Genomic DNA, 25,184 nt, shown 5'->3' on the forward strand with positions numbered 1-25,184 from the left:
TGTAACTTCAATGTGACAGCAATACAGGAAAGCCACAGCCATACCCATGGGATAAACAACACTATCCAATTTGTCTGGACACCAAAATAAAAAACAAGAAAGAGGAAAAATATTTGGTATAATTCAAAGGGCAGATGAAACTTCTGCAGGACTAGCCTCTCAAGGTCATCTGCAGTGAAACTGGCTATCCTCTCACACCATTACCGTGTCACATTGTGTATTGCCTCAATCTCAGAATATAATGGACAAGCAATACCAACAATACAACACTTCTTATCTATTTTTTGACAGGCTGTAAACAACAATCACCCAAACTCATGTGGTTGGTTCTGCTCTGGGTAGTCTGCTGCCTCCCCTTCCCCACATACCTTTAGAGACATTGTACCCGTACGCTGCGTATGCCGCTGCAGAGGCCGCCGCTGCCCCTGCTTTGGCACCTGCCATTGCAGCTGCACTTCCCGCTATCGATTTCCGGCTTCTGCCTTTCCCAGTGCCGCCTTTTGACCCACTGCCCGAACCTTTAGGACGACCCCGGCTTCGACCTGACTGGCCTCTCCCAGTGAGAGGTGTATCTTGCATGGAAACACCTTAACAAAAAAAGAATGTTAAAATGATAACTGCTATGGTATTTACATTAATTTACATTAATACTGTTCCTATTAACTGATACTGTTCATTTACATTAATATGGATGCTGTTAGCAAGCACTGATCCCATGAAAAGAAATTATGTATACAAAACTTCACTCTTCATTAACCACATCTTATTAACTCCAACTAATTATTGTTATGAATCCAATCCACAAATAGGTGGAGGATTCTGGGTTCTACTTCAGGATGAAGCATTTTCTTACTTGAAGATAGATAAGTTTCTTCCATTTGTTATCTCTAAAGAAACTCATCAAGCACTATGGCTCTACTTATTTCAGTGTAGAAAACTATGGTAGTTAAAAACATTTGCCATTATTTTAAATTACAGCTGCTCTAGTCACCCATTGGAAATAGAGAACTGATTATTAGCCCAACAACAAATTCAAGGAAAAGCTTAGAGATTAATAGTTCTGTGGTTGTCTGTAATGTGGCAATATGCACATAATGGAAGGAGAGCCCTCTATAACACAGGAACAAAGGACAAAACTTAATTAAGAGTAACTAACACAGAAAAGAGGAAAAGTGTGCTGAATGAGAGTCTATAAACAGATTTCCTATCAAATCAGAAGTAATTTCTCAATGAAAAGGCAATTTTTTCCCCAAATCTTGCCAACCATGCATATACTCTGGTTAAAATGCAGAAAACGTATCACCTAGCCATACAAAGTCAGTGTTTAATAAATGTGAGTAGTAAGTCAAGGCAAAAGTACTGACCATTCATGGTATCTGAAACTGAGCCAGTAATGGAAGCAGGAGAGTTTGTTGCCCTTGACTGAGGTGCTGAAGAAGCTGGATCATCCACAATCACAAGCATATCACTACTGCTCTCATCGGGAGGGATAGAGCCCATATGTAATTCACTGCTGATGGATATCTAAACATGACAGAGAACAAAGCTGTTAGCTTCTCAGGTTAGGAAAGGGAAGGGTACAAACATAATAAGATCTTTAAAAGACATACAATCACAAGTAATTAAATGGTACTTGTTCTGTTTTTTTTTTCATCTTCTCTATGTGAGACTAGCAGCATGATACATAATCTGCCTAATCACACCCCACCCTCTATTTACACGCTGAGCAGCAGTAAAGACCTCCAGGAGCTACTTAATTTCAATTCATGAATATAGATGTTAAGTTAAGAAGCAGGAGACTAATGGGCTCAGCAGAGATTTAAGAAAACTGCTGTTCAACTGTGCACCTTCAACTGCAAGAGAGGAAACAATAGGATTCTTAACCTACTACTACTGCTAATAAAAATCTTTGTCAATAAAGGAACAATACAACATAGAAATCTATAGAACAGAATATATTTGCTGTCAAAACTGGTTTGCAATTCTTTACAAAAAGATGAAGGAAAATGTGTGCCACTGAGAATTTACAATTTAAATTCCAGAGAAAAAAAACACACTAATTCAGAATCAGAAACAAGGAAGGAAGCAGAGAAGGAGATGTAGATGAGACTAGCGAGGAGTACTTACAAAGAAACTGAATGTCAAGGAGCTATTTGAGGGATAGCGTTTGGTTCAGGAGCAGAAAGAGACTGTTCTTGCTATGGAAGGTATTGGTATGGAAGAAAGCACATGGTTATAAATGTGAGCATGACAAAGGCAGGAAAAAGGGAGAAGAAAGTAGGAAGAAAGTAAGTGGGGCTGCAGGCAGGAATGGAGAAATTTCAGGGGCTGAAAGGGAGGAGAGTCAGGGCATGAACTCACTGTAAGAAAAGGGAGGCAGAGAGCAAATGAAGAGGAGAATAACGGAATGTCAAGTAACACGAGCAGCTGTAAGGCAGCTTATTAGCAGCTGTTATGTTTTCAATAAATTATTTTCATTTCCATGGTTCACCTTTAAGACATCTCACTTCCCCACATACTCGAAGTTCTACACTAGCTAAAATAACAGAAAGCAAGAACCCTACAGGATGTGAGGCCACAATTGAAATAGTATATAGTTTAAAGCAGCAGTGAGTCTTACCTCACTGAAAGGGCTGGGCATGGCAGAGTCTACACTAATGAAGGAGTCATCCCCATCAGCAGACAAGTTGGAGTTATCAGCTGAGGGAACAAATGGGATCACGAGGTTCATGGCCTCTTTCTTTCTCTTCCCATCCAATTCATCTTCCTTCTTCTTCTGAAATAAATAAAACAAAACCAGGAATGAAAGAGGCAATAAAACAGAAGGAGGGGAATAAGCAACGCAAAATCTCAACATCTAATGCAGTATTATAACTCAAGGAATGCCATGTCCAGAATTTCCCAAAACAAATTTCTGAAGGACACAGTAACAGATCCCTTAAAGGCTCCTTCTTTAGATTTAAGTAGGGTTTGTTATTTTTTTCTTCCTAAAATAGCTGGAATGATGGAGGATTACTCTTACAGAATTACTTTGATTTCCACTGCATTTTGGAGTGAGCTTGAAATTCTTTACCATTACACAACATTCCAATTAATTAATGTAAAGCCTCCCTGTCTCAAAAATTCAGAATTTTCATAAACTAGTTTTAATGATCTTTTTTAAACAAACCGATCTTCCCTTGTTCCACAGAAGCCACGCAGCTATATGGGTTTTATCTATGTTCGGTGCTTCATTTACATTCCCTTTTTGTCCTTGCAGAACAAAATCTTGGTTAAGTCACCATTTTATATGCCACAGAATGATCAGTTGATCATTTTGTTTTTTTCAAGCATGAGTCCTCAAATTGTTGTCTGTAGACTACTGGCGATCTACAGTGTTGTTTGGGTATGCAGTACTTCCTTATTTTTCAAGTTGCTAATGATATTAGAATACAGATAACTATGCATGTGTTTTGTAATATCCCTCTTCTGTGTAAGGAAGTGCCATAGATTGATGTTCAATGGTGAAGGGAAGAAGGCTTTACTCATTAGACTGCCTTTGCATAAAATGTTTCCGCACCACATAATAGCGAGCCGGAAACTCTTCTGACTCTATCGCTGACACAGGCAACCTCTTTGCATCAAAGTACCTTTTCAGCATATTTTTCCCTTTTACGTTTACGTTCCTTCACACGATTTGTTTCTTCTTGCTGTCGCTTCTCTTCTTGACGCTGACGCACTGTTGGAAAAGAAATACAAAGTTGTCACCACTGGAAAGATATTTCATATCCTTTTGTGAATCTTACAAGAAATTCTAGTTCTAACAGAACTGTGAAGAAAAAAAGTCAGCTGTATTAAGTAAAACACATTGAAAACACTACTGTATTAAAACTATTTGTATCCAAATTACTAAAAAGTCTTACAGTTAAATTCTTCTTTCAAGCAACATAAAAGCATATACCTCTAATACAGCTTCAAAAGTATGATGAAATACAGCATTTTTACTAATACTTTTCTTGTCATGACCTACATAATTCTTGTCAAAGCTCTGTCATTCAGGAACAATGTAATGATCCTGAATGAGTGCCAATAAAAACTTTATCACATCATCATGTCTCTCTTGCAAAACTTCATCTTTCAGCTCAGCAGTGGTATGAAACCAGCTTGTACTAACAAGAGTTAGCAATACAAAAAGAGCCAGGAAACAGAAGTTGTTATCAGCAATACATGTGTTTGTAGAGATAAAAACACAGATTTTATAAGCTAATGAAGTGGAAGATGGGGAAAATGCTGCAACACGAATTTCACTTACATTTCTTTTCCAGTTCCTCATCATCCAGCAGAAGGCTGACCACCTCTTTTGGCTTCAAGGTGTCAGGTTTGAAATTGCCACCTGAAATCACCATTCGTTGGATCTAGAAGGAAAAAAACAAGAGAGAAAAAAAAGGAAAAATTACTCAAAGCAGCCATGAACCATTCTCACTACCCTTTACTGAAAGCCAGCCAAAAAAAGATGCCAGCACATCTGTATAAGTCAGAATTGACTCAACTTCTCTATCATACCGAAGTTAGTAGCAAAATTTCAGGGAAGATTTATTAAGAGTATAATTAAGAGTATAAAACATGAGAAGCTACCGAGCTAGAAAGCAGACAACTGCCATCCCTTGTGCAAAGTTGCACTTCTTCTACAGCACCATGTAATAAACAACAAATGATAATAGTATTAATACACTGCTGAACAAAAAGAAAAAACACAGTGGTACTCCTGTCAGGTATAAATTACTGGTCTAATTTTTCAAGTAATCTGCACAGAGGATCATGCAGATCACCTTCTTAAAAGGTACAACATTTTTAGTCTCCTTGACTGAAAACTAAATCTCCATATTGAGTCAGTGTCTCAGTTCAAGCAATTCACTCAACCTCTATTACTGCAACTATAAAAACAAAGAAGAGTTGTAACCTAGCAAAAGAGAGCAAGCTTTAGCATAAGCCAATTTCAATGATTTGGATCACTGGCAAAAAGACTACACTTTTTTTTCAGGTTAGTATCAGGTGACTCTAGTGCAGTATCCTAGAGAAAATGGGTAAGTTAACACAGGAAACGTGAATGCATTCAGCTGGAGATGCTTCAGTTGCTGCAAGCACCATGATCAGCATCTAATTAAGACAAAAGCTAGAAGAAATCCCGAGTACACAAAACATCTGAATGTTGTATATAGTATACCCACTGCTACCAAAGAAAGTGAATCTGCTTAATTTTTTCTTACTAATAAGTGTCATGAGGTTTCAAGTTTCTAATACACTTACTGCTTGATGCTGCAGGACACTGAGCTCTTCTGGCAACACTTACACCTCAAATAATTTTCACTTGATTACCATCCAAATTTCTTTAAAAAAAAAATTCATCTGTGGTATAACAGTATAACATGAGAGGAATCAGTAGCCCTGACACAGCAAAGACAGGAGCTCTAGTCTTAAAGAAGCCTGAGTAGTTTCATTGCATCATAAGAAATAGTTTTCATGAAGTCATAGTGTAAATAATTAGCTTCTTCCTAGTTCATATAATGCAGCTGTAATGCTGTTGTGTTAGGGACACACATTTGTTTATTTGAACATAGACATTCCCTTTTGGCTTCTCTTCTGTCTCCCTGCAGATACTTTTTCTGTTTCTTTACTCATCTTGATATGTGTTTTCTGATACCGTTTCTGTAACTTCTTGTTCCAGATGATTTCTTTATTCTCACCTCACTCTTTTCCTTAGCCCTTTGTAAGATGCGCTCCTCAATGGTGCCTTTACATATCAACCGGTACACAGTGACTTGTTTTGTTTGACCCAGCCTGTGTGCCCGGTCCATGGCTTGCTGGTCTACTGTTGGGTTCCAATCACTGTCATAGAAAATTACCTGCAAAAGAACACAAGAACAGAAAGGATTAAATAAAACCATATATTTAGAGCACCTGGTGATTAAACAAACAAAAATCCAATATACTGATAAAAATAAAAGTTCCACTTTACACCCCACACAATTACTGCCCTACTGCAGGCTGTATTAACCTAGCTTTGCCCAGTCTTGTGAAGTCTTTTCCATTGCATTTCAGATGAATTCAAGCTAATTGACACTGTGAATGTTTCAACTTCCACAGAATGTCTTTAGTATCTTCTTCAAGAAATCTGCTTCAGAGGCACAAAATTCCTACGTTTGTCACCACATTAAATCACTGTCACGTGATTAATTATAGGCTAACCACATCATGAACCCATTTTAGTGTTACTTACCTTAAGTAGAAAAAGCCCGTCAAATTAGAATTTCACACGAAAAGTAATACTCCAATTTTTTTTCTTTCAAACCTGGATAAAGTCTAGTCTAGTCTAACACTTCTAGTGCTTTTACTGCAAAAAATGGAAATGCCACATTACATTCATATTGCCCTATCATTCCAACAGTACTTCATGCACAGTAAGCATACAAAACAAAAACATTGAAAAAAATTCTAGACAGCATTCAGAAAGTTACAAAAACACAGAACTAAAAATGCCTGTGCAAAGAGCCTGCAGTAGCATGCCTGTGCTTTCATCTTTTTCCTCTGTTGAAGCAACTTCAATTGAGAGAACTTTTCAACCCTGAAAATCCTATAGATACTTGCTTTCTTCCGATTTCTTTTCAGTGACAGCAAGATATGATGAGGTATTTTAAAAAAAAAAAAAATTTTTTTTGATTCAGAGATCTTTGGTTTTGTGTGGCTAAGGATTACGGTCTGTCTTGGGGTCAAATCTGCATGCACACAAACACAAGAATAGCTGTTATTGAAGAGATAAATGGCTCATGTAGGTCAGTGTTCCTTCCCTAGTGATTAGTGGCAGCTGCTCCAGAGTGCAAATCCTTGCAATTCACCTGAATTAGTATGCCTTTACACCTTGGGTGAATAGGGGGGGGAAGCAATTTATCCTTCCTGACTAGCTGATATTCAACTACAAATGCCTTTGTACTTTTAGAGGCATTGCTTCATTCTTCCGTGCACAGAAAAAAGGGTAACCAATACCTGTTCTACCGATTCCTTTGCAGCTGAACCTTAAGAGCAAACAGTCATACATGAAACAGTATTCACTGTATGTAAGTGTCATTTGCATCTGTAGACCCTTTCAGTCATCCAACTCGTTTCTGGACTCTGGTACTAAAATATGTGGGGAGAAGGAAGATCTTTCCAACTGCAACCAAAACCGGTGTACCAAGTGTCCAATATTCTACAACTTTATCATCAAGATAATACTATATTGTAAATATGAGCAAAGTAAACAACGTTATGCAATTTCATGATGTGAATGGCAGTACTAAAAAATACTGATCAGCATCGCTAAGAGTGCCAACTTTCACACAGAAAGACCAATTTTCCTACATAAATTGTGAGGCTAGGAGGCAGGAGATGAGCAGCTTGGGAGGTGGTTGGAGGCATATGAGGCAGGAAAAGCAAAGACATATTTATACTGAAAACTAAGTATCGGTAAGCTGATTTTTTATTCTGCATTACTTCACCAAACTTCACTTACCGTATCTGCAGCTGTAAGGTTAATGCCCAAGCCTCCAGCTCTTGTGCTTAACAGGAACACAAAAATATCATTCCTGTAGAAGAAAGATTAAAAAAACGTTATTTTGTGCATGATGAACAAGAAATAACCACAGAAGTAAATTTTTTGACCCATATAAAGTGATCAGGGCTATTTCTATTACTTGAACACTTCAGAACATTTTGTGCTGTTCATTCATGGTCAAGAAAAAAAACGTATGAATGAGTGAGAGAAGTTAATCTACAAATCAGGACTGTCGGAACACACGAACATTCAGTTTGCAATAGCAGCTTATTAATCTCTATCAAAACAAACCAGGGTTTGTTTATCTTGCCCACACTGGAAATTAAGATTTCATATGGACAAAGAACAATTTATTGTTTCACAGAACTGACCAACATTAAAAAAAAAATCTTGCTTTAACAATGCTCAATTGATAAAGAAAAATAAATGTTGAAACTGTGTAGGCGCATGTTTTCTTCTAAATTTGGTGCTTTGAACAGAACAAACAAGGAGACAGGTCTATACATAGGATGACCAAATATTGATGAAAACTCAAGTGGTAACAGCGAAATCAGGATTTCTGCTAAGGTTGTGAACCTCACTAGTGCCACTGGGGGGTCAGCAGTATTTAAAAGTGTTTAACACCATATGGATCTGTGAACAGGTTGACGCAAACAAAGCAGACAGTACTAGTAAAGACTCCAAAGAGGTTGACATACTGTACTTCAACAGTGACAGAGCAAGGCCCTCTCCTTAAGAGAAGACACTCTGCAATGCCACGTCCTTTTGGTACCACGCTGTCCGCACACCAGTGCATGCAAAATTAGTAAAGCACCAGAAACTCTTGCTGAATGAGCACCATGGGACATTTGCTTCTTAACTATGTGTAGGCAGTCTGTCCTTGAAAGTCCACTCATCAAATCTAAAGGGTCTTTCTTGCCCTTCCTGCAGGAAGAAGCATGGGTGTATTGCAGGCTGTTACGCATATGCTAGTACAACTCAACAAATGTAGAAAACTAAGGGTTTTGGAAGCCATATCCTTGAAGGTCAAGTAGAACTGACTATTTTCTCAGGACTCATACTTCAACACATTCACAAGTACCTGGCAAGACTGTATCATAAAAACCAGACTCTCAAAGAACCCCTTCTGGTCCAAGGTTAATATTTCCCCCCACCCCACCTAAAGAAATTGCCAATAGACAACAGAAATAATTATGAAAACTATGAATTAAACACACACACAAAAAGCGCCAAGAACTCCAAAATTAGAAATAGAAGGTTTCTGGCAGTCCAAAATCTAAGAGTACAAAAATCCACCCTGAGCTATGGACAGCTGGGAAGAACTCAAGCTGAGCTGTCAATCTCTAGACTTTATCTTGCAGGTACAAAGCCAAAGGAGTCAGCAGGTGCCTGTTCGCAATGTAGGTAATCCTCGGCCAGGAAATCTTTTCACTCCTGTAACAGTAGTGGAACGTGCATATAGACAGTCACCTGAACATCCAGCTGTGAAATGCTTCTGGAAATGCCACATGGGAAGGAAAGAAAGTGGACAGTGCCACAGACTACAGGAACAAATTATCATTCCATAGCTATATCTTTTCAGCACCCTGCTAGGATATCCTGCAGGATAGTTTAGTCTCAGTCAGGCTTTTTTTCCTGGAAATATTTCTCATAAGTAAATCATGTATAAGAGGAACTCAACTAACATTTTAATAGGAATTCTTGTTTAGACTGGCTGACCGATATTTCATAGGGATTTCCTGCTGAAATGATTATTTTTCTTCAGTTGTTCTGAAGAACAATTATTCATTATAATTTATTATAAAGAACAATTATTCATTAATAAAAACAAATTCTGTTCATTAATAAAAACAAATTTCTCACTTCTTTTGGTTAAAGGACCTTACAGGAAGAAGAGTCAGGATTCCAGGAGGACATCATAACCTGCAAGGAACCTGTTTCTGACACGTGGAAACAGGCAGAAAGGTACTGTATGGTCCTCTCACTTACTTTAGGTATTTGGCACATGTTCCTTTCAAGTTTTATTGCTCTGCGGAGTTCACTAGAACACTCATCATTGCAACACAGTCCTTCAGGTCTTTAAGCCTCATAAACCAGTGGCCTGAAAGGCTGTATATGGCTTCCCTTCCTATCTTCAGCTATGATACCTTGGGTCTGCTAACACAAGGACTATTTTCTAGTCTAGAATGTTGCTTTCACCCTGTAATAAACAACAATCTATAAACCTAACTCCTCTGAAAAAGAAAAGTGACATTCTTAAAAGCTCACATCAACATCCAGGAAGGATAACCCTACTGTGAACTACCATACCAAAGTGACATCATATCAAGCCATATCCCATGATTAAAAGGAAACGTAATAACCATAAACTCAGTCATTATAAATAATGTGCTTTAGTGGAGATAAAGTTTTACTAAAATATATTAACTTCTAATAAGATGATTACATACTCTTCTTTCCTGATGTGCTCGTAAAAATTGCAAGAATCCATTTTGGTTTACTAAATGAAAAGGGTCAGCATATCTTACTATCTAATAAAAACCCCATTTTATCACTTGTATATTAGTTTAAGGTTTCTTAATAAAACATGCTTAAATGGTTTGTTTTGCAGAAAACTAGGTCACTTTCAAACCTCTAGCACATGCAAGATTTTCAGTCTCATCTTCTCAGTGTCAATTGTCAGAGCATATAATAACCAATGAGCATTTGCTGCCTTTCTACTGAGCTTCTTTATAAGCAATAGCATATTTGGAATGGCAAGAAGCACAACAGGTGGGTACACTAAAATTGCTTCCAATACTGTTTCACAGATGACAACTGGGTTCAATATCAACACCAGTGACTCCTGGTCAGCAAACCACCTAGAATCTGCTTCAGATAAATGAGGTCCATTTGATATCAGGAAAGAGAATTTAAATGCAAATTTCATTTATTTCCATTACATCTTATACCAACTCCTTATGTACACACAATTTAGCACACAAACACCTTGTAAAATACATTACCTGTTCTGAAAATCTGCTACCATGTCCCTTCGTTCAGAAATCTTTGAAGAACCATCCAATCTCATGTAGGTATGTTTCCTATAAACCATGTATTCCTGCAAAGAACACACAGCAGAAAAATATAGTTGCTCTTGAAACCGTTCAATCTTGATTCTTTTGGAAAAAACAATAAAAGCGGACTTGCTACTTGGGAAAAAAAATTTTTAAAAAATCCCTAAATGTCATCAACAAATATGCTGTAAGCAATTATTTATAAAAATAGAAATTCAGAAATTAAAGCTACTCAATCATATGTCAGTCTTTGCATTTCATATAATGCCGATGGCAGTTCAGAGTTGAGGATGCATTTGCTGCACTGCAGACAATGTTATGGTACATGCCTTTTTCTATAAATAAACAGGTAAATAAAATCACTAAAATAGGAAGTTTGTTTTCACAAAGTCTAAATTTTTACTAAATCCTGAGCTTTCAGTGTGTAAGCGAACCTTTCCTAACAAACCAACTGTATCTGCTCCCTGTTGATTTTAAACCATTTGACTAGTGGTTTTAAAAACCTGGTACTGTACATGAACGTCTGTCCAGGCTTTATCTTGCTAGTAAAGCACCTGTGAATCTCATTGCATACAAGAACACTTTGAACATTACATTGGTGTGTCAGCCCACAGCTCATGCCGAGCAGCAGAACTATTGGATTCATCTTGCTCCAAGCTGCAGTGTTCAGCAGATACAGAACTGATGTGCTGTGAGAAGACATGGCAGTGCTTACACTCTAATGAATCTTCTGACAGTACCATGCTCAGTTCTCCTTTTCAAAAAAGGAGCAGGAGCCCTGAAGGATAGATGTTCTGCTTCACTACTGCAGAAGAGGTAAAAGAGCTGCCATACTATAAGGAAGCTGGGAAAAAGACTGCTGTAGTGGAAAGCTTCAATGTATGGCAGATGAAAGAGAAAAATAGGTAAATAAAATTAACGTGGAAGTGGCCAAAGTCATACTTGGTCCACCTCTACAAAACAGAGCTCATGGCTAGTATGATTTCTGGAGTACAACAATAGAAGTTTAAAGCAGAGAACAGCTACTTCATCACACGAACACTCAAGCCCTAATTTACTATTGATTTATCCCATTTGTATGACAGGTTTCTGTCACCAACTAAAACCAGAGAGATACAGTCGTCAATTAGGCACTATGTGACCTTTTCTCCGGATTTGATCAATCCTTTTTCTATTATCACAAGGGCCTTTTCCTTCCATTTCTTTGTTACTGTCTTTATCTGCATTTATGATGATTCAACCTTTCAACATCTTGATTTAGTCTTCCCTCATCTCACTGTTAACCATCTCTTCGTTACTGTCTTCTAAACAAACTTCAGCACAAATAGAAAACAACTTCTTTCATTCCATCAGGTCCATTTATCCTTATCCCAGACCTTAGACATTTCCACTAAGGCACAAACTACAAAATAATAAGCTGTTCTACACCTGTAATACTGGAATTCATGGGTTGTTCCCCCCACCCTGCAAGCTAGCTTAGTACACTAGCCTTTAGCTAATCATCTATTCAACACTCTGCTTAACAGGTTCTGGTCTGCCTCCATCCACCTTCCTTTGATCAAGAAGGATACTTCACAGTAGTGTAAGTGTTCGTATGAAACGCCCTTTTTTGTGAACTGTTTTTATCCAGTATTTTTCTAAATATTAACAGTACACTCTTATAATTCAGCAAAAAGAAAAAAAACCAAACATTGCTACTTATACTACACTTGTCAGCAGTTTAGTGCTTTGATCATTTGCAGAAATAGCACGCTTTTAACTACCAAAAAAAAGAAAAAAAGAGCGCGCGCACTGATGACAAAGAAACTATTTAAGTAGTAATATACCTGGTCTCTACTGTAATTGTGGAAGGCACTCGATGACTGCTCATTTTTCTAGTTCCCTCAAGGAGTGATGGGGTGGGGTGGGGAAAAGCCTCATGGGGAGGCTTTAATCTCATATAGAGATACTTATACTAGACCTGCTTGAAAAATCTACCTGCCAATCTTGTTTAGTGTAAGGGGTCACACCAAGCCACCAGAGGTATCAATCTAGGAAAAATAATGAAAGTGGCCCTGGCAACAGAGTACCTATACAGGAAATGAACAACACAGAATGACTCGAGCACAGTAAGAATGCAGTGCCGTTAGTCAGCGATCTTCTGGGCTTCAACACTGACACTTTCTCAAAAACTCTAAAATGTTTTCTCTTCATGTTATTTCATAGTCCAAACTGAGTACTCTTATGTTTTAACAGGACAAATAAACTTTTGGTAGAATAGAACTAAGACATTTTACTTCATGCAGAATATAATTTGACCCCTCATCACATGAATGTAATGTGATTCCCACTGTAATCATGGACAATTACTCTTCCATATAGGAGAAAGCAATCACATTGAGAAAAACAAACATGACAATCTTAAAAAGTATGAAATACACATCTGCATGAAATAACAGTACTGAGATTATACTTTATCCCCTTCTGTTGAAAGAAAATAATTCTCCTCTTTGTATTTTTATCTGCCATTTTATAATGGCTGAAATAAGCAGCATTCTTCAGCTGAAGCTAAAAATCAAACAAACATGGTTTTATAACTTTGTAAACAATGTGTTTTGTGCTCTCTGCCCTGCATAGATTAGGTTAGTATGATATCACAGCAGTTACACTGACACAGTCAAAATACTGTTAAAAAAACCAGGACCTCTTATGTTCTTTCATATTCAAGTAGGCAGAGGGGATGTATTTTGATATCTCAGGTCAGGAAAAAAATAAGTATCTACTGCTACACAACTTTTGCAAGGATTTTCTTACAAACTGAGTCCTTACTTGATTTTTAACTTGCTTAACTCCAGCTTCTGTTACATGGGTGGGGAGAAGGAAAAACAGAGGGCTTGGTAGGTGGCTTATTTGGGTAATAAAACCCAACAAGTAAAGTTGAGCATTTAGGAGGTGGAATAGCAAAGTGGTGTGCTCCCAAGCCTTTAAAATTGAATGCTAACAGAAGACAGAAGCACTGAACACTCAGCTTTATGAGCTTCATGGTGTAATGCAAGGTGTCAACAAACCTGCACCATGTCCACTGTTTGCCAAAAAAAGAGGCACAGGAAGCAATGCTGGGCAAAGAGCCAAAATACGGAATTGCAACCATGCAAATTCTGTTTTTCCTCACAGCAGCAAAACCAAAATTCAGCTTGTGATTTGTTATTCAGCTATTAACTGCTGACCTTAAAATTCACTCCTGCTCATACAGGACTCATGATTTAGGCAGCTGTTGATTCAGGCTTCTCACTTTTTCTCTTCACTTTATTGTGGAGAACACAGTATCCCATGTCAAACACTGCTGAGGGAGCCCAGGTATACTTAGGACCAATGGCTGAAGGATCACAGGGTCCTGATGTTCTAGCAGTACTGAAATTATACTGCCAAATGCAAGTATTTTCCCACCTACTATGTATTCACAGTCAGAAAACTTTATCGGGATTGCCTGTTTGAAACTAACGTACATCAAGTCTCCTATTTTCTTACTCAGAATTAGATAGACATAAAAGTTATTACTACTAATCTTTCACTGATAAAGGACAGAGGCATTGTGACACAAGATAATCCTTTTTTCAGATCCAGCCAAAAACTCAAACTTTGCTGTCTTCAACAGAAGCCCAGAGAAATAAAAGTATTTCTTTCTAAGCATTATAAGTATTACCAATAGGAAATCAAATTAATAGTTCTTCTACTAATGACTCTTCAGACTAGCTCTTTGGTGGCACGTTTGCTAATCAAATACTGATTTATTTTTTTCCTCTGAGGCAGACTGACTGTATTTAAATAATGAGTAATGATGTAATTCCTAATTTCTTTCCTATCGTATATGCCAGAGAACCTCTTATTATTAATGTCTACCAAACTTCTGCACAGGAATAAGATGATAGAGGGAAACAGTAAAAGTCTGTGAAATTACAAGCAACATATATTTTTTTCCTGAGGCAGACTGACTGTATTTAAATAATGAGTAATGATGTAATTCCTAATTTCTTTCCTATCGTATATGCCAGAGAACCTCTTATTATTAATGTCTACCAAACTTCTGCACAGGAATAAGATGATAGAGGGAAACAGTAAAAGTCTGTGAAATTACAAGCAACATAAACAATGTAAAATTAATCACTGTTCTCCCTCTTCCTTCCAAAAGGACACGTATTTAAATAATGAGTAATGATGTAATTCCTAATTTCTTTCCTATCGTATATGCCAGAGAACCTCTTATTATTAATGTCTACCAAACTTCTGCACAGGAATAAGATGATAGAGGGAAACAGTAAAAGTCTGTGAAATTACAAGCAACATAAACAATGTAAAATTAATCACTGTTCTCCCTCTTCCTTCCAAAAGGACACATGGGCATCAAATGAAAATAAGAAGGAAGCAGTTCAAAACCAGCAAAAGAGGATAATTAAGCCATGCAACCCCTTGCCACAGGGCAGTGCAAATGACAAAATTTACAAAGACTCAAGATGCAACTGAACGATTTCATGGAAGAAGAATCCATTGAGGATTACTGAATATACAGAAGGCACATCTGGCTTAGAAAGCCCTTGAGCTGCAAACTGCTGGACACTGAGAGACTTATTGTGAAGTATCACTATTGTACATTTTCCCCATACCATCTGCTGTTGTACACTGCTGTTGTACACTAGGCTGGACCTTAGGTCTAACTTTGTACGGCAGCTCTTATATTCTTGTAGTAATGCATTTACTGGGTATCCTTCAGTATAATAATTTTATGTCAGGTTTGCTGCATCCAAATTATAGTATTTTCTCCACAACACTGTTGCTAAATCTGCATCTTCAGAATTTGTCTTCTGTAGGCTATAGCTCTCCTACCTCCAGTAAGTCAATCATCCGTGTCATCTGGGAGTAGATGAGAACTCTGTGTCCTTGAGATTTCAGCCGTGTCAACAGAAGATCAAGAGCATGAAGTTTTCCACTGTCGGTGATCAGACTCTCTTTGTCTAAAAAGAAATGGAAGAAAAGCAGGTAACTAATAAAGCCAGAACAGCTACATGCAGCAAGTTAACTTCTAAGTCTCCTAGTACTTCACTGTGTTATAATCCCTAAAGTAACGAGTTGTGATGGAAGAAACTGCAACATCCCTTCTGGCTGACACTTACAATCACACTGCTAACAATAACTCTTGTTTTCTGGGACGGGTGTGTATGAATATACCCACTTCACAAAATCTCATCACAGATTGATTTCCTCACGAGTATAGACTCAAATCCTTTTTTGGACAGCCATTTCCCTCATCTAAGGATTCATTCTGACCAGATCAACAACCACAACATGCCTTGACAGTTGAAGAATTTTTCTCCACTTCACATGTTAAAATGCTGTCCTTTGGACATTTGCTGCTACCTGCTGCTGAGATTTAGACTTAACCTCCACAGATCTAGTTTCAAGATCAAACCCCTCACCAACATGGAAAGTAAAGAACAGTTCTCTAGGTCACTGTAAAATAACAGCCCCTTCACAGCACTGCCTTAACTTTTCTTTTTCTTCCCTGCCCTCTGCTTTTTGGATTTTTTTTTTGTTGTTTAAGAAATGTTTCCAGATGGCAATCTTTTAAGTCACTTCAGATTTTATACTTCATGTCCTCTCTATTTCAGCACTGCTCATGAAGTATTTTTCAGGAAGGAGATCTTCCTGTTTGTACATTCTGTACATAAACTTCAGTAAACAATACATTACTGTTGAAAGAGGATGAAGAGAAATTTTCTTCCAAAAAAATTATCTGTTGGAAAGGCCACTGATGATTCTTTATTCTTTGGGATGTCTGAATTTAGGTTTACAGCCAAAACGGAAAGTTGACAACTGCAGATGGTGCAGGCTAGTACAGAACCCAAATATTTTTGATATGTCTAGCAGGTAACACTTCTGCACGCTTCTCATTGCACAGAATGAATTATTTCCTCACGAGTATAGACTCAAATCCTTTTTTGGACAGCCATTTCCCTCATCTAAGGATTCATTCTGACCAGATCAACAACCACAACATGCCTTGACTGAAGAAAATCCAGCTTTCTGTAAGGCAGTTAACTGTCTTGCACAATATTCCGATCAAAAAAAAAAAAGCTATATACAAAAATTAATTAATTCATCTGAGCACCACACATTTTAATATAGCTAAAACCAAGTTCATACTAGTGGAACAGAGGAGTACAGATCACACAACAGCGCTCCTAAAAAGATCTTATGAGCACAGCAGGCAACACAGTCCATGAGTGCCCAAGTGCAATGATGTGGCACAGAAGGCTAATTTTGATTCTTGCACATGCAACCAGGGGTTTGCTGAGAAAAGCAAGAATGTAGTTGTTGTTCTATACTTAATTCAAAAGATCATTTTGAAATAACATCTCTAGGTTTAGTACGCCTCTCAGAAAGGTTGTAAAAACCAGAAAAGTGTTCAAGAAAAATCTCCAAGATTTCAGTGTGTTAAAAAACTTTTCCTGCAGTGAGGGAGTTCAGAAACTTGACCCATTTCCATTTTTCAAAGAGCAATTGGCACTACTCAAGGTTCTTCTTTTGGACAAAGGTTTTTAACAACAGAAGAGAACTTTATACTAGCAGAGAAAGGCACAGTATTCAGTGACTTGTTAAAATTGTAAAAACAAGGCACGCTTCCCTCTTATCCTTCCAATAGTGAGGAAAAACTAGTCAGCAACGCTTTTATCCAGAATCATGGTGGATTCTTCATTACTTTAGTATTTCAATCAAGATCTCTTTCAAAAATATCCTTTAGCTTAAATATAAACAATGGACTTGATGCTGGAATTAGTGGGATCTACATTAGGACATCAGAAGATGCAGCCAACAGTCCTGCTTTCTGCAATTCAAAAAATTGCGAGCTGTCAATATCGCTTAAAATTATTAGCTATTATATTTGCACTATAAGCCAATGCTGTGAATGCTCTCTTCTTTGGTAAGTTTAGAGCCATGCTCCTGCAATTCACTAGCTAAGAATCCAAGACAAGAGAGCTCTGCTCTTTCTTGCTTGTCTGCCTATCTAGATAGTCACTGTTTTTCTCCAATTCGCTCTCCCTTTTGATGGCGACCTTGTTGCTTTGCCAGGAGCAAGTGCCACATCACTGCTTGAATCGTTAGCAACTACCTTAGGGAATCCATCAACTAGAGAGCCAAGCCAAGGAGATACTGTAAGGTAAACTCAAGACCACAGCTCAGGCTGGCATTTGTTCTAAGTGCAACATAATGTGTAATGACACACTCATCTATAGAAGACAACTCAGTCTTAATTACATACAAATAGTTAATAGTTTCATGCATTCTTCTAAGGAAAACCAAACTTTGAACTTAGGTAATTAAGTAAAAAGGGAAATGACTTACGGTTATTTGGTTTTAAAATACATCTATGTAAGTCAAAAACTCTGCACAGTAGCAATGTTTACTCTATACAAAATGTCATTCTTTCCTTTAAATCCATACAGCCATGACATTCTGCTTCTATTCTAATCGGTCAGCTTGCTATTTCAGAATGAATTAAATTGAGTGAAGCAACATGAAAAGTCTAGATATATATACATGACAAACTAATATGATTATTAATCAAAAGCCATCTGACTGGAAGGAAGCTGAAAGAACAAACAGAGTCTGTTCAAAAGTCAATCTCGACTGACTCAGATTAATACATTAGCAAGTTTCCAAAAGCAAAATGCTACTGTTTTTCTCACACAGGCATGAATAGGTAGAATTAAGTTTTGGTAACTGGAAATGATGCGCGTCCTTTGCTGCTGGCTCCTTGGGTCTCCATTGTGTAAGTTACTATTTTTAAATAGCAATAAAATGCAAATTACAAGTAAAGAACTTATTTGCAGATGGTCTTACAGTCCAGAAAGTTAGCAACTTGTTAACAGTTCATAATTTGTCCAGTATCTCAGCATCAGAGCAGACTGCACTGCTGAGAAAGTTGGGGTTTTTTTTTTTAGAAAAGAAAAACAGAACTAACAAAAAAAGATTTATCACCTCTGGAAGAGAAAACCATTTGACTTTAACCTGGCATCTTTAAGTGTGCTATCTTGATACCATTGTGTTTTCCAAGATCAAAAATTTTTGCATGCTTAAAGTCTGCCACCTAGTGCTTCAAAGGACAAATTCTGGAAAGTGGTAACAGAAAACGTACTTCTTTATTCATGCCATCTTCAAAAAACATCACAATTATTTAAAATGGGGGGGGGGGGGGGGGGAGAGTGTCTTCCCCCTTTAGTTTCTCTCACTTCTACTTCTCATTCCTTTTTACCTTGGGGGGAAGAAAAAGGCAGTTTGCTTCTTTTTTAAATGGGATTTCCAAAATTTGCCGTTCTACATTTTCCATTTTTAATGACTGGTGAAAACTCCCAATGACAATGTCTTTAGAAATTTTTTTTTTTTTTTTTTTCAGGAGATAGAGGTCCTGGACTGCACATCAAAGAACTCTCCTTAGGACACAATTTTTGTGTCCTTCAGCACTGTATGAAATAAACAAGAAAAGAGAACCAGACCAAAGAGAAAGTAACTGTAAAATCATATTGTATGGTTTTCAGTCTGGAAAAAAAAAGTCCCTGCCTCCAGCCACGCAGGGATATGGACATAAATTATCTACAAGGGGATACAGTGGGATCCTACAGCCTGGGAAAAATATTTACAAGTGATTATGACTGAAAATAACCCCAGTCAGGAGCTCTGGCCGATGACTGTAGCTGGGCTCACCGCTCTCTGGAGAATGAGAAAAAGTGCCTCTGGACATGCAAAAAGCAAAGGAAAGAGAGATAAAGTCTGGGTTCCAGTTGACACCCCTGGTTCCCCTCCCGACAGTCTGCACAGCACAATGGGGTCAGTGAGGAGCTAGCTGGCTCTCACAGTAAACAGCCAGTGAGGCCGGTACTTTTTATCGATGCTAAAAGGACTCAGACACTTCCTGCCATTTAATCCAGGACCATTTTTCTTTCAAAGAACAGGAAAAGCCTCAAGAGATTCCCACAGTGATCGCAGCTGAGCCTGCTGCCAGGGTACTGGGAACACCGAGCCTGGGAGAGGATAGATCAGGGTTAGGAGACAGAGGTATCCCCTTTTCTTCTTGTCACCTATTTACCGGAGACCTTCACACCTACCGTTCCATTCGACACTTGCTATACTTCAGCCCTGTAAATGGCTCCTTCAGCACATCAGCCGCTTTCTGCAATGCACTGTGCCTGCTCCTGCATGTACAAACACAGCTGTCCTGTTGTGGTATGTGCCCTCTCCTCTTAGAATAAGTTTAGGTTTGAGTGCTACTTTCCACCTAATTAAAACACAACTGTACAAAACTATTTTTTTTAACCACGTTTAGCTCCAACACCTCCTAAATTAAGCCAGCTTTACATAACATACTCATCCCAACCACCTTCTCATTCAAATTCTTTGTTGTGCTTTGACAACAATTTGCCTAGCCTTGCACCTATTCACTCACTCCTGTAAGCTTCTTGTGCCCCATCTTTATTCCTCCACAAATTTTTGCTGATGACAAAGTCATCAGCCTAAAATGGAGGTCTTTTCAAGAGAATGCAGCCCTCTATTCTACATCGGATACTTTTCTTCACTTCTCTATCCATGCCTTCTACCTTAATTTATCCCTTCACTATTTCCCGCCTTTCTGCTACAGCGATTAATTTTATGTTTCCAAATAATTGATAAACAATGCAATGAATTCCTGAAGAAACTATAAAAATCATCAACTGTCATTGAACATTAATCTAGCGCAAGCTCATGAAAAATGTTTTTTCCATTACATTGGTACAAACGTGCATGTACTTCAAATGACTCCAAGTACTTATGAGGTACCTTCTTAAATCGGACTGTAGCAAGCAAAAGGCCATTTTCCTTTTACTGTACAAACTTCCCCTGCCAAACATCCTTGACCCAAAAGGGTCTGGGAATAACTGAGCATCTGGCAGTGTAAGCTGTTTTTCCTCTTGGCTATCTCTCAGATCTCTAGTACTTTCTGCAGAACTCTGTTCACTGCTCAGGACCATCTTCCAACAGCTAGAGTGTGTCCGGCCCATGAAAGTCACTGCAGTATTGGCAATCTAATTCTAGCAAATCTTGGATTACTTTAGTCTAATTCTAGGAAAAAATTAAGTGCATTTACTTTACTGTACACTGGTACCCTTTTCCCACTTTACCAGGAAATATGAGTAAGTCCTCTTTATTCCAATTGAAACTCAGCAAATCCCTCATGCCTTGTTTTCCAGGCTAATTTCCTCTGAACTTGGTCCCCAAACCCATCCTTCTCATGGTAGACTGCTACAAGTAATGTTTATCCTTTCACTAGGAAAACCAACAAAAGATCTCTTAGGTCAATACAAAGGTCTTCCAACACACTAGGAGGCAAGGTATGACTGTTACTTTTCCTGCAATCTTCCTATCTCCAACCTCAAAATACTATTTGGTTGTGAGAGTAGACTGTGCTTTAGTAAGCAAATCCATCTCTTTACAGTCATTTGGAGAGCTGACACGCTGAGAGGTTTGTAAGCATTAGAAAAGTTTGTATTAGACTTGTTCAGTATCCATCAACAGCTTTACTCCAGACAGAGGATGTGAAATCACAGTGTATTTTAAGATACCAGGGTTAACTTTCACTCAGGAGGAAAAACAAACACACAACCACCCACACACCCTCAAAAAGCCCATAATCAAGCATAATTACCACCAAAGAGCAGATGTCCTTATTTACCTCACCTCTGTTCCATGACAACCTCCAAACCTACCTGGTATTCTGATAAAAGACCAGCCGTTCTGAGGTCTTATCCCTAACAGCCCTCCTGGATACTCTGGGAAGAACTGGGAGCATTGCTTCAGCCAGTCAGCTGCTAGCTCAGGGGCTCCATTGAGTACACACTGCTTTGCTTCAAGACTTCCTCCTTCCTTTAGTGCCCTGCGCTCGTATTCTGCACTTCGGTCATTGCAGTAGAACTCCAGTGGCACAGCTGTTACCTAAAAGTAAAATAATAATCAACATTCTTGTTCAGATTTCCCCTCATCCCCAAGTCCCCAGTTCAGGTACCTTCCCACAAGATCAAATTTTAAAAGTCAAATCATTACTGACATGTACAAATAGAAAACAATCTTAGGCTGGGCTTAAAATAAGCAAAGATAAAACATCTCCCCACACCACGAAAAAAGTCCTATGAACAACCAGGCACCAACTACTTGCCTTTTGATAAACAATGCCTTGTGCCAATTGCTACACAACTGATAACAAAGCTGAGAGTAAAAGAATAATATCCTTCCTGCACCTCTCATTTTGCCTGGATTTCTTTTTTTAATTCTTTTTTTATTTTTGCCCTTCACAATCAAGTATTTACCTAGCAGAGGTGAGATTTACATATCGTCCTTAACAGAAATTCATGTGATAATTTAAAATTAGGAAGATACATAAATTAGAAAGGAAAAAAATGAACAGGAAAACAGCCCCGTTTTGGAACAGCACATTTCTTGGGCTTGACAGCTGATTTGAACAGAAGCGGGCCACAGAAACAGTGCAAGCAAGCACAGGATGATCATCTTTTTTTTCTGGCCATTCTGTGAATCCCTTGCCCTATTATTTGCTTCAGTACATACAACACAGCTGGACAGACCAATGTTGCAAACACAGGAACTCTGATTTCATGCCATGCAAGCTGTTCTGGAATGGCTCCATCACTTTAACTCCTCCTGCTCTGCCCCATCCACCCAAATCTGGACAGAGAGTGGAAGGTCCATGTTAGCCAAACAGCTGTATGCACAATGGCGATAAGGTCCTCCAGTAAAGAGTTCATTCCAGCAGACAAGGCTGTCCTTCATACAGTCTATAGCTTTCTCTTATCTCTCCCTAACCAGGGTAAGGGACAACTTCAAGATACTGAAGCAGTAAGAACCTGAAGCATTAACTGAGCCATGGTGCACACCAGGACAGCCTACTCTGCTGGGTTTTTCTTTAGATACTTCACCAGGAGTTAAACCATATGATCCAAAGCAAATACAACAATTACAACACTTTCACGCAAATATAAACACACAACAATTCACTATCTAATAAAATGCAGATCACCAACTTTTTCCTATCTTTTCTGAATATGTCTGTTCTGGGCCAACGTTCTGGGGTAAGTGTTTCCAAAAGCTATTTATAACATAGTTTACAAAAGAAAGCTAGTAGAAACGTTCACATACTATCTAGAGACTTAGTAACGTGTTGTAAACTCACTTAAAAATGAAAATAAAATTTAATATTAGACAATTAACCTTACAGTATGGGCTTATAACAGAAAAGTTATAAATTTGCAATGCTTTGTAGGTTTCTTCACCAATATAGGAAGCAAATATATCATTACTCTAGAAGTCATTGTTGCTTTTATTTCAGAAGTACAGTTAAAAAAAAAATAATCCATGTAAATTCATGTAAGTTAAAAATATTGTCATGAATCCTAACATTGTGCAAAATGACATTACCTATGGGACTATGAAAAGCAACGTAACAAATAAAAATGAACACAGAAGAAATCAAACTTGTGAAAGTTTTCACATTTTAAAAAAGAAGGCAGAGCTGAGTAGGAAGAAACAGTATGGGAGTCTGTAGGGTTTGATGGTGAACAGTAAGCAGTGGAGTTTCTGGAGAATTGAGTAGGGGTGGAAATTAGCGTGATAATGGGACAATTGAAATATTAAACATAGTAGAAGAACTATCTTTGTATTGCAGGTGAAAAGCTTTTATGTATTTGAAGGGTTTTTAATTTTTTTAAGCTTACTCTAGCGTGACATAATTAACTGCTACATATTGAGAATAATATAACATTATATCATGCAAATGAAAATATTTTAATGGCTTAACTAAATGATAAGCAATAAAATAGTTTAAATATCAACAGTTTTAAATATTGTACTTTAGAATTGTAAGGTGAAGGGAGCAACCCATACCTCAGGACAGACTGCCTGATATCTTAGATGCTGGCTGCTCCTCTCTGCACATTTACCAGCTAACTCAAAGCAAAAGGTATTAAGCAAGATCTTCTGGGTAGAAGCCTGTGGTCCACTCCTGTTTTACAGGAGCTCTTCTTATAAGAATAAATTCATCTCGCAAACAGAGACTTCTCTTTGCAAGGGCCAAATAATTGTTTAAACAGATTCATGAGCACAATTATAGCACATATCGAAATAAAAACAAAAAAGCATACAAAATCTTAGTGATAATGGTAAAGCCATTGTTTTGCAAGATGCCAAGAGCTATTTTTAAACCAGACTGGCTTACAGGTCTATACACACAGCCACGTGAAACACTGCAAAGTGAAAGGGACTGTGTACACATTTCTACTACTTAAAGATGCTGTTAGAGTTGCTGCTATCTTGTACTGCCATCTGCAGTCAAAGCATAGGACTGACTTTTGTGGGACAGGGCAAAACCTCTCAATTCAAAATGCAAGCAAGTCTTGTGACCTGAACACTGATGTACACCGCAAACAATGGTACAGACTTAGGTTGTTTAAGGGACACTATTAACCATCACATTTCAGTTCATATTTCTACACTGGACAGACTGAAACAAACATTTTCAAGCACAACTTGTCATATTTATTTCAGGACACCTAGGACAGGCAGCCACTACCCACAAAACAGAGCAGACTGATTTCTGACACAGAAACACAGCTTATCTACTGAAATCAATACGGAGATCCGTACACTAGGATTTTTAAAAGAAAAACAAAGTCACATCATAAAATTCTACAAGCTACATTTCAGTAATACCTCACCTAAAGGAAGAGCTAGTAGGAGACAATCTTGAGATGAACTCTGTGTGTGCCTCAGTGCAATTTCTACATTAATAAGAACTAATCTTCCCATGTAGCCTGTGTAACACTGACTGACATCTGAGGACATAAGACTATCTTCACTGTCAGTTCCACACTTCTTTAAATGCATATACACACTTCTAGGGTAGAGCTCTGCATCTTTTGCATGGCCTTACGAGAAAAACCAACACATTTCTGCAACAGATCAAAAAAATCTTCCATTCAAGCTTCTTCATGTCCTCCTTTTTGCCATGGTGCAGTTTTTAAAGTTTTTTTTCCAGGTTTGTTTTTGTGGGTTTACTCTTAACAAAAGGTAGGATAGTCCTTAGTACTAAACCCTTCTATGTCAACACATTATTGTCAAACTGATTGAATGTAACAGTCATAGCTCAGAAATACATCAGAAAGATACAGTGATAGGGATGTACGAATGCACTGCCACCTTAAATTCAATAACTTAGTTTAGTTAGGGTAATTGTTAAATTTCTTCCTGCGTTTATCTCCATGCAAAGTTAACCTTTCAGACTTTGTGAGATGCCCAAAACCACTTCTCACCACAATACCTCTGACACACTGGGATCTATTGAAACTAAACCAAACAATATTATTCTAAACTGAATTAATCAGCTTCTTAATGAGAATACAAGATCCATCCCGCAAGCTACTTTTTTTGTGGTTGAGACCTATTTGTACTCAGGAAAATTGCCTGCATAGAAGGAAAACTACAACCCTAAT

At 37.9% G+C, this 25,184-nt stretch overlaps 1 protein-coding gene across 1 annotated transcript in view; it reads right to left on the reverse strand.

The window, feature by feature from the left end:
* Positions 1-25,184, reverse strand: part of INO80 (INO80 complex subunit) — a 66,901-nt gene that overhangs the window by 1,718 nt on the left and 39,999 nt on the right. Inside the window, exons 26-35 of the mRNA XM_009277539.2 lie at positions 21,396-21,621; positions 15,484-15,611; positions 10,573-10,667; positions 7,526-7,598; positions 5,724-5,882; positions 4,292-4,394; positions 3,630-3,718; positions 2,621-2,776; positions 1,365-1,524; positions 369-587 (exon numbers count right to left, since the gene is read on the reverse strand). Of these exons, the coding sequence (XP_009275814.1) occupies positions 369-587; positions 1,365-1,524; positions 2,621-2,776; positions 3,630-3,718; positions 4,292-4,394; positions 5,724-5,882; positions 7,526-7,598; positions 10,573-10,667; positions 15,484-15,611; positions 21,396-21,621 (1,408 nt within the window). The remainder of the gene's footprint in view (positions 1-368; positions 588-1,364; positions 1,525-2,620; positions 2,777-3,629; positions 3,719-4,291; positions 4,395-5,723; positions 5,883-7,525; positions 7,599-10,572; positions 10,668-15,483; positions 15,612-21,395; positions 21,622-25,184) is intronic.

This window comes from Aptenodytes forsteri, unplaced genomic scaffold (assembly GCF_000699145.1).
Source record: "Aptenodytes forsteri isolate BGI_AS27 unplaced genomic scaffold, ASM69914v1 Scaffold146, whole genome shotgun sequence".
NCBI lineage: Eukaryota > Metazoa > Chordata > Aves > Sphenisciformes > Spheniscidae > Aptenodytes > Aptenodytes forsteri.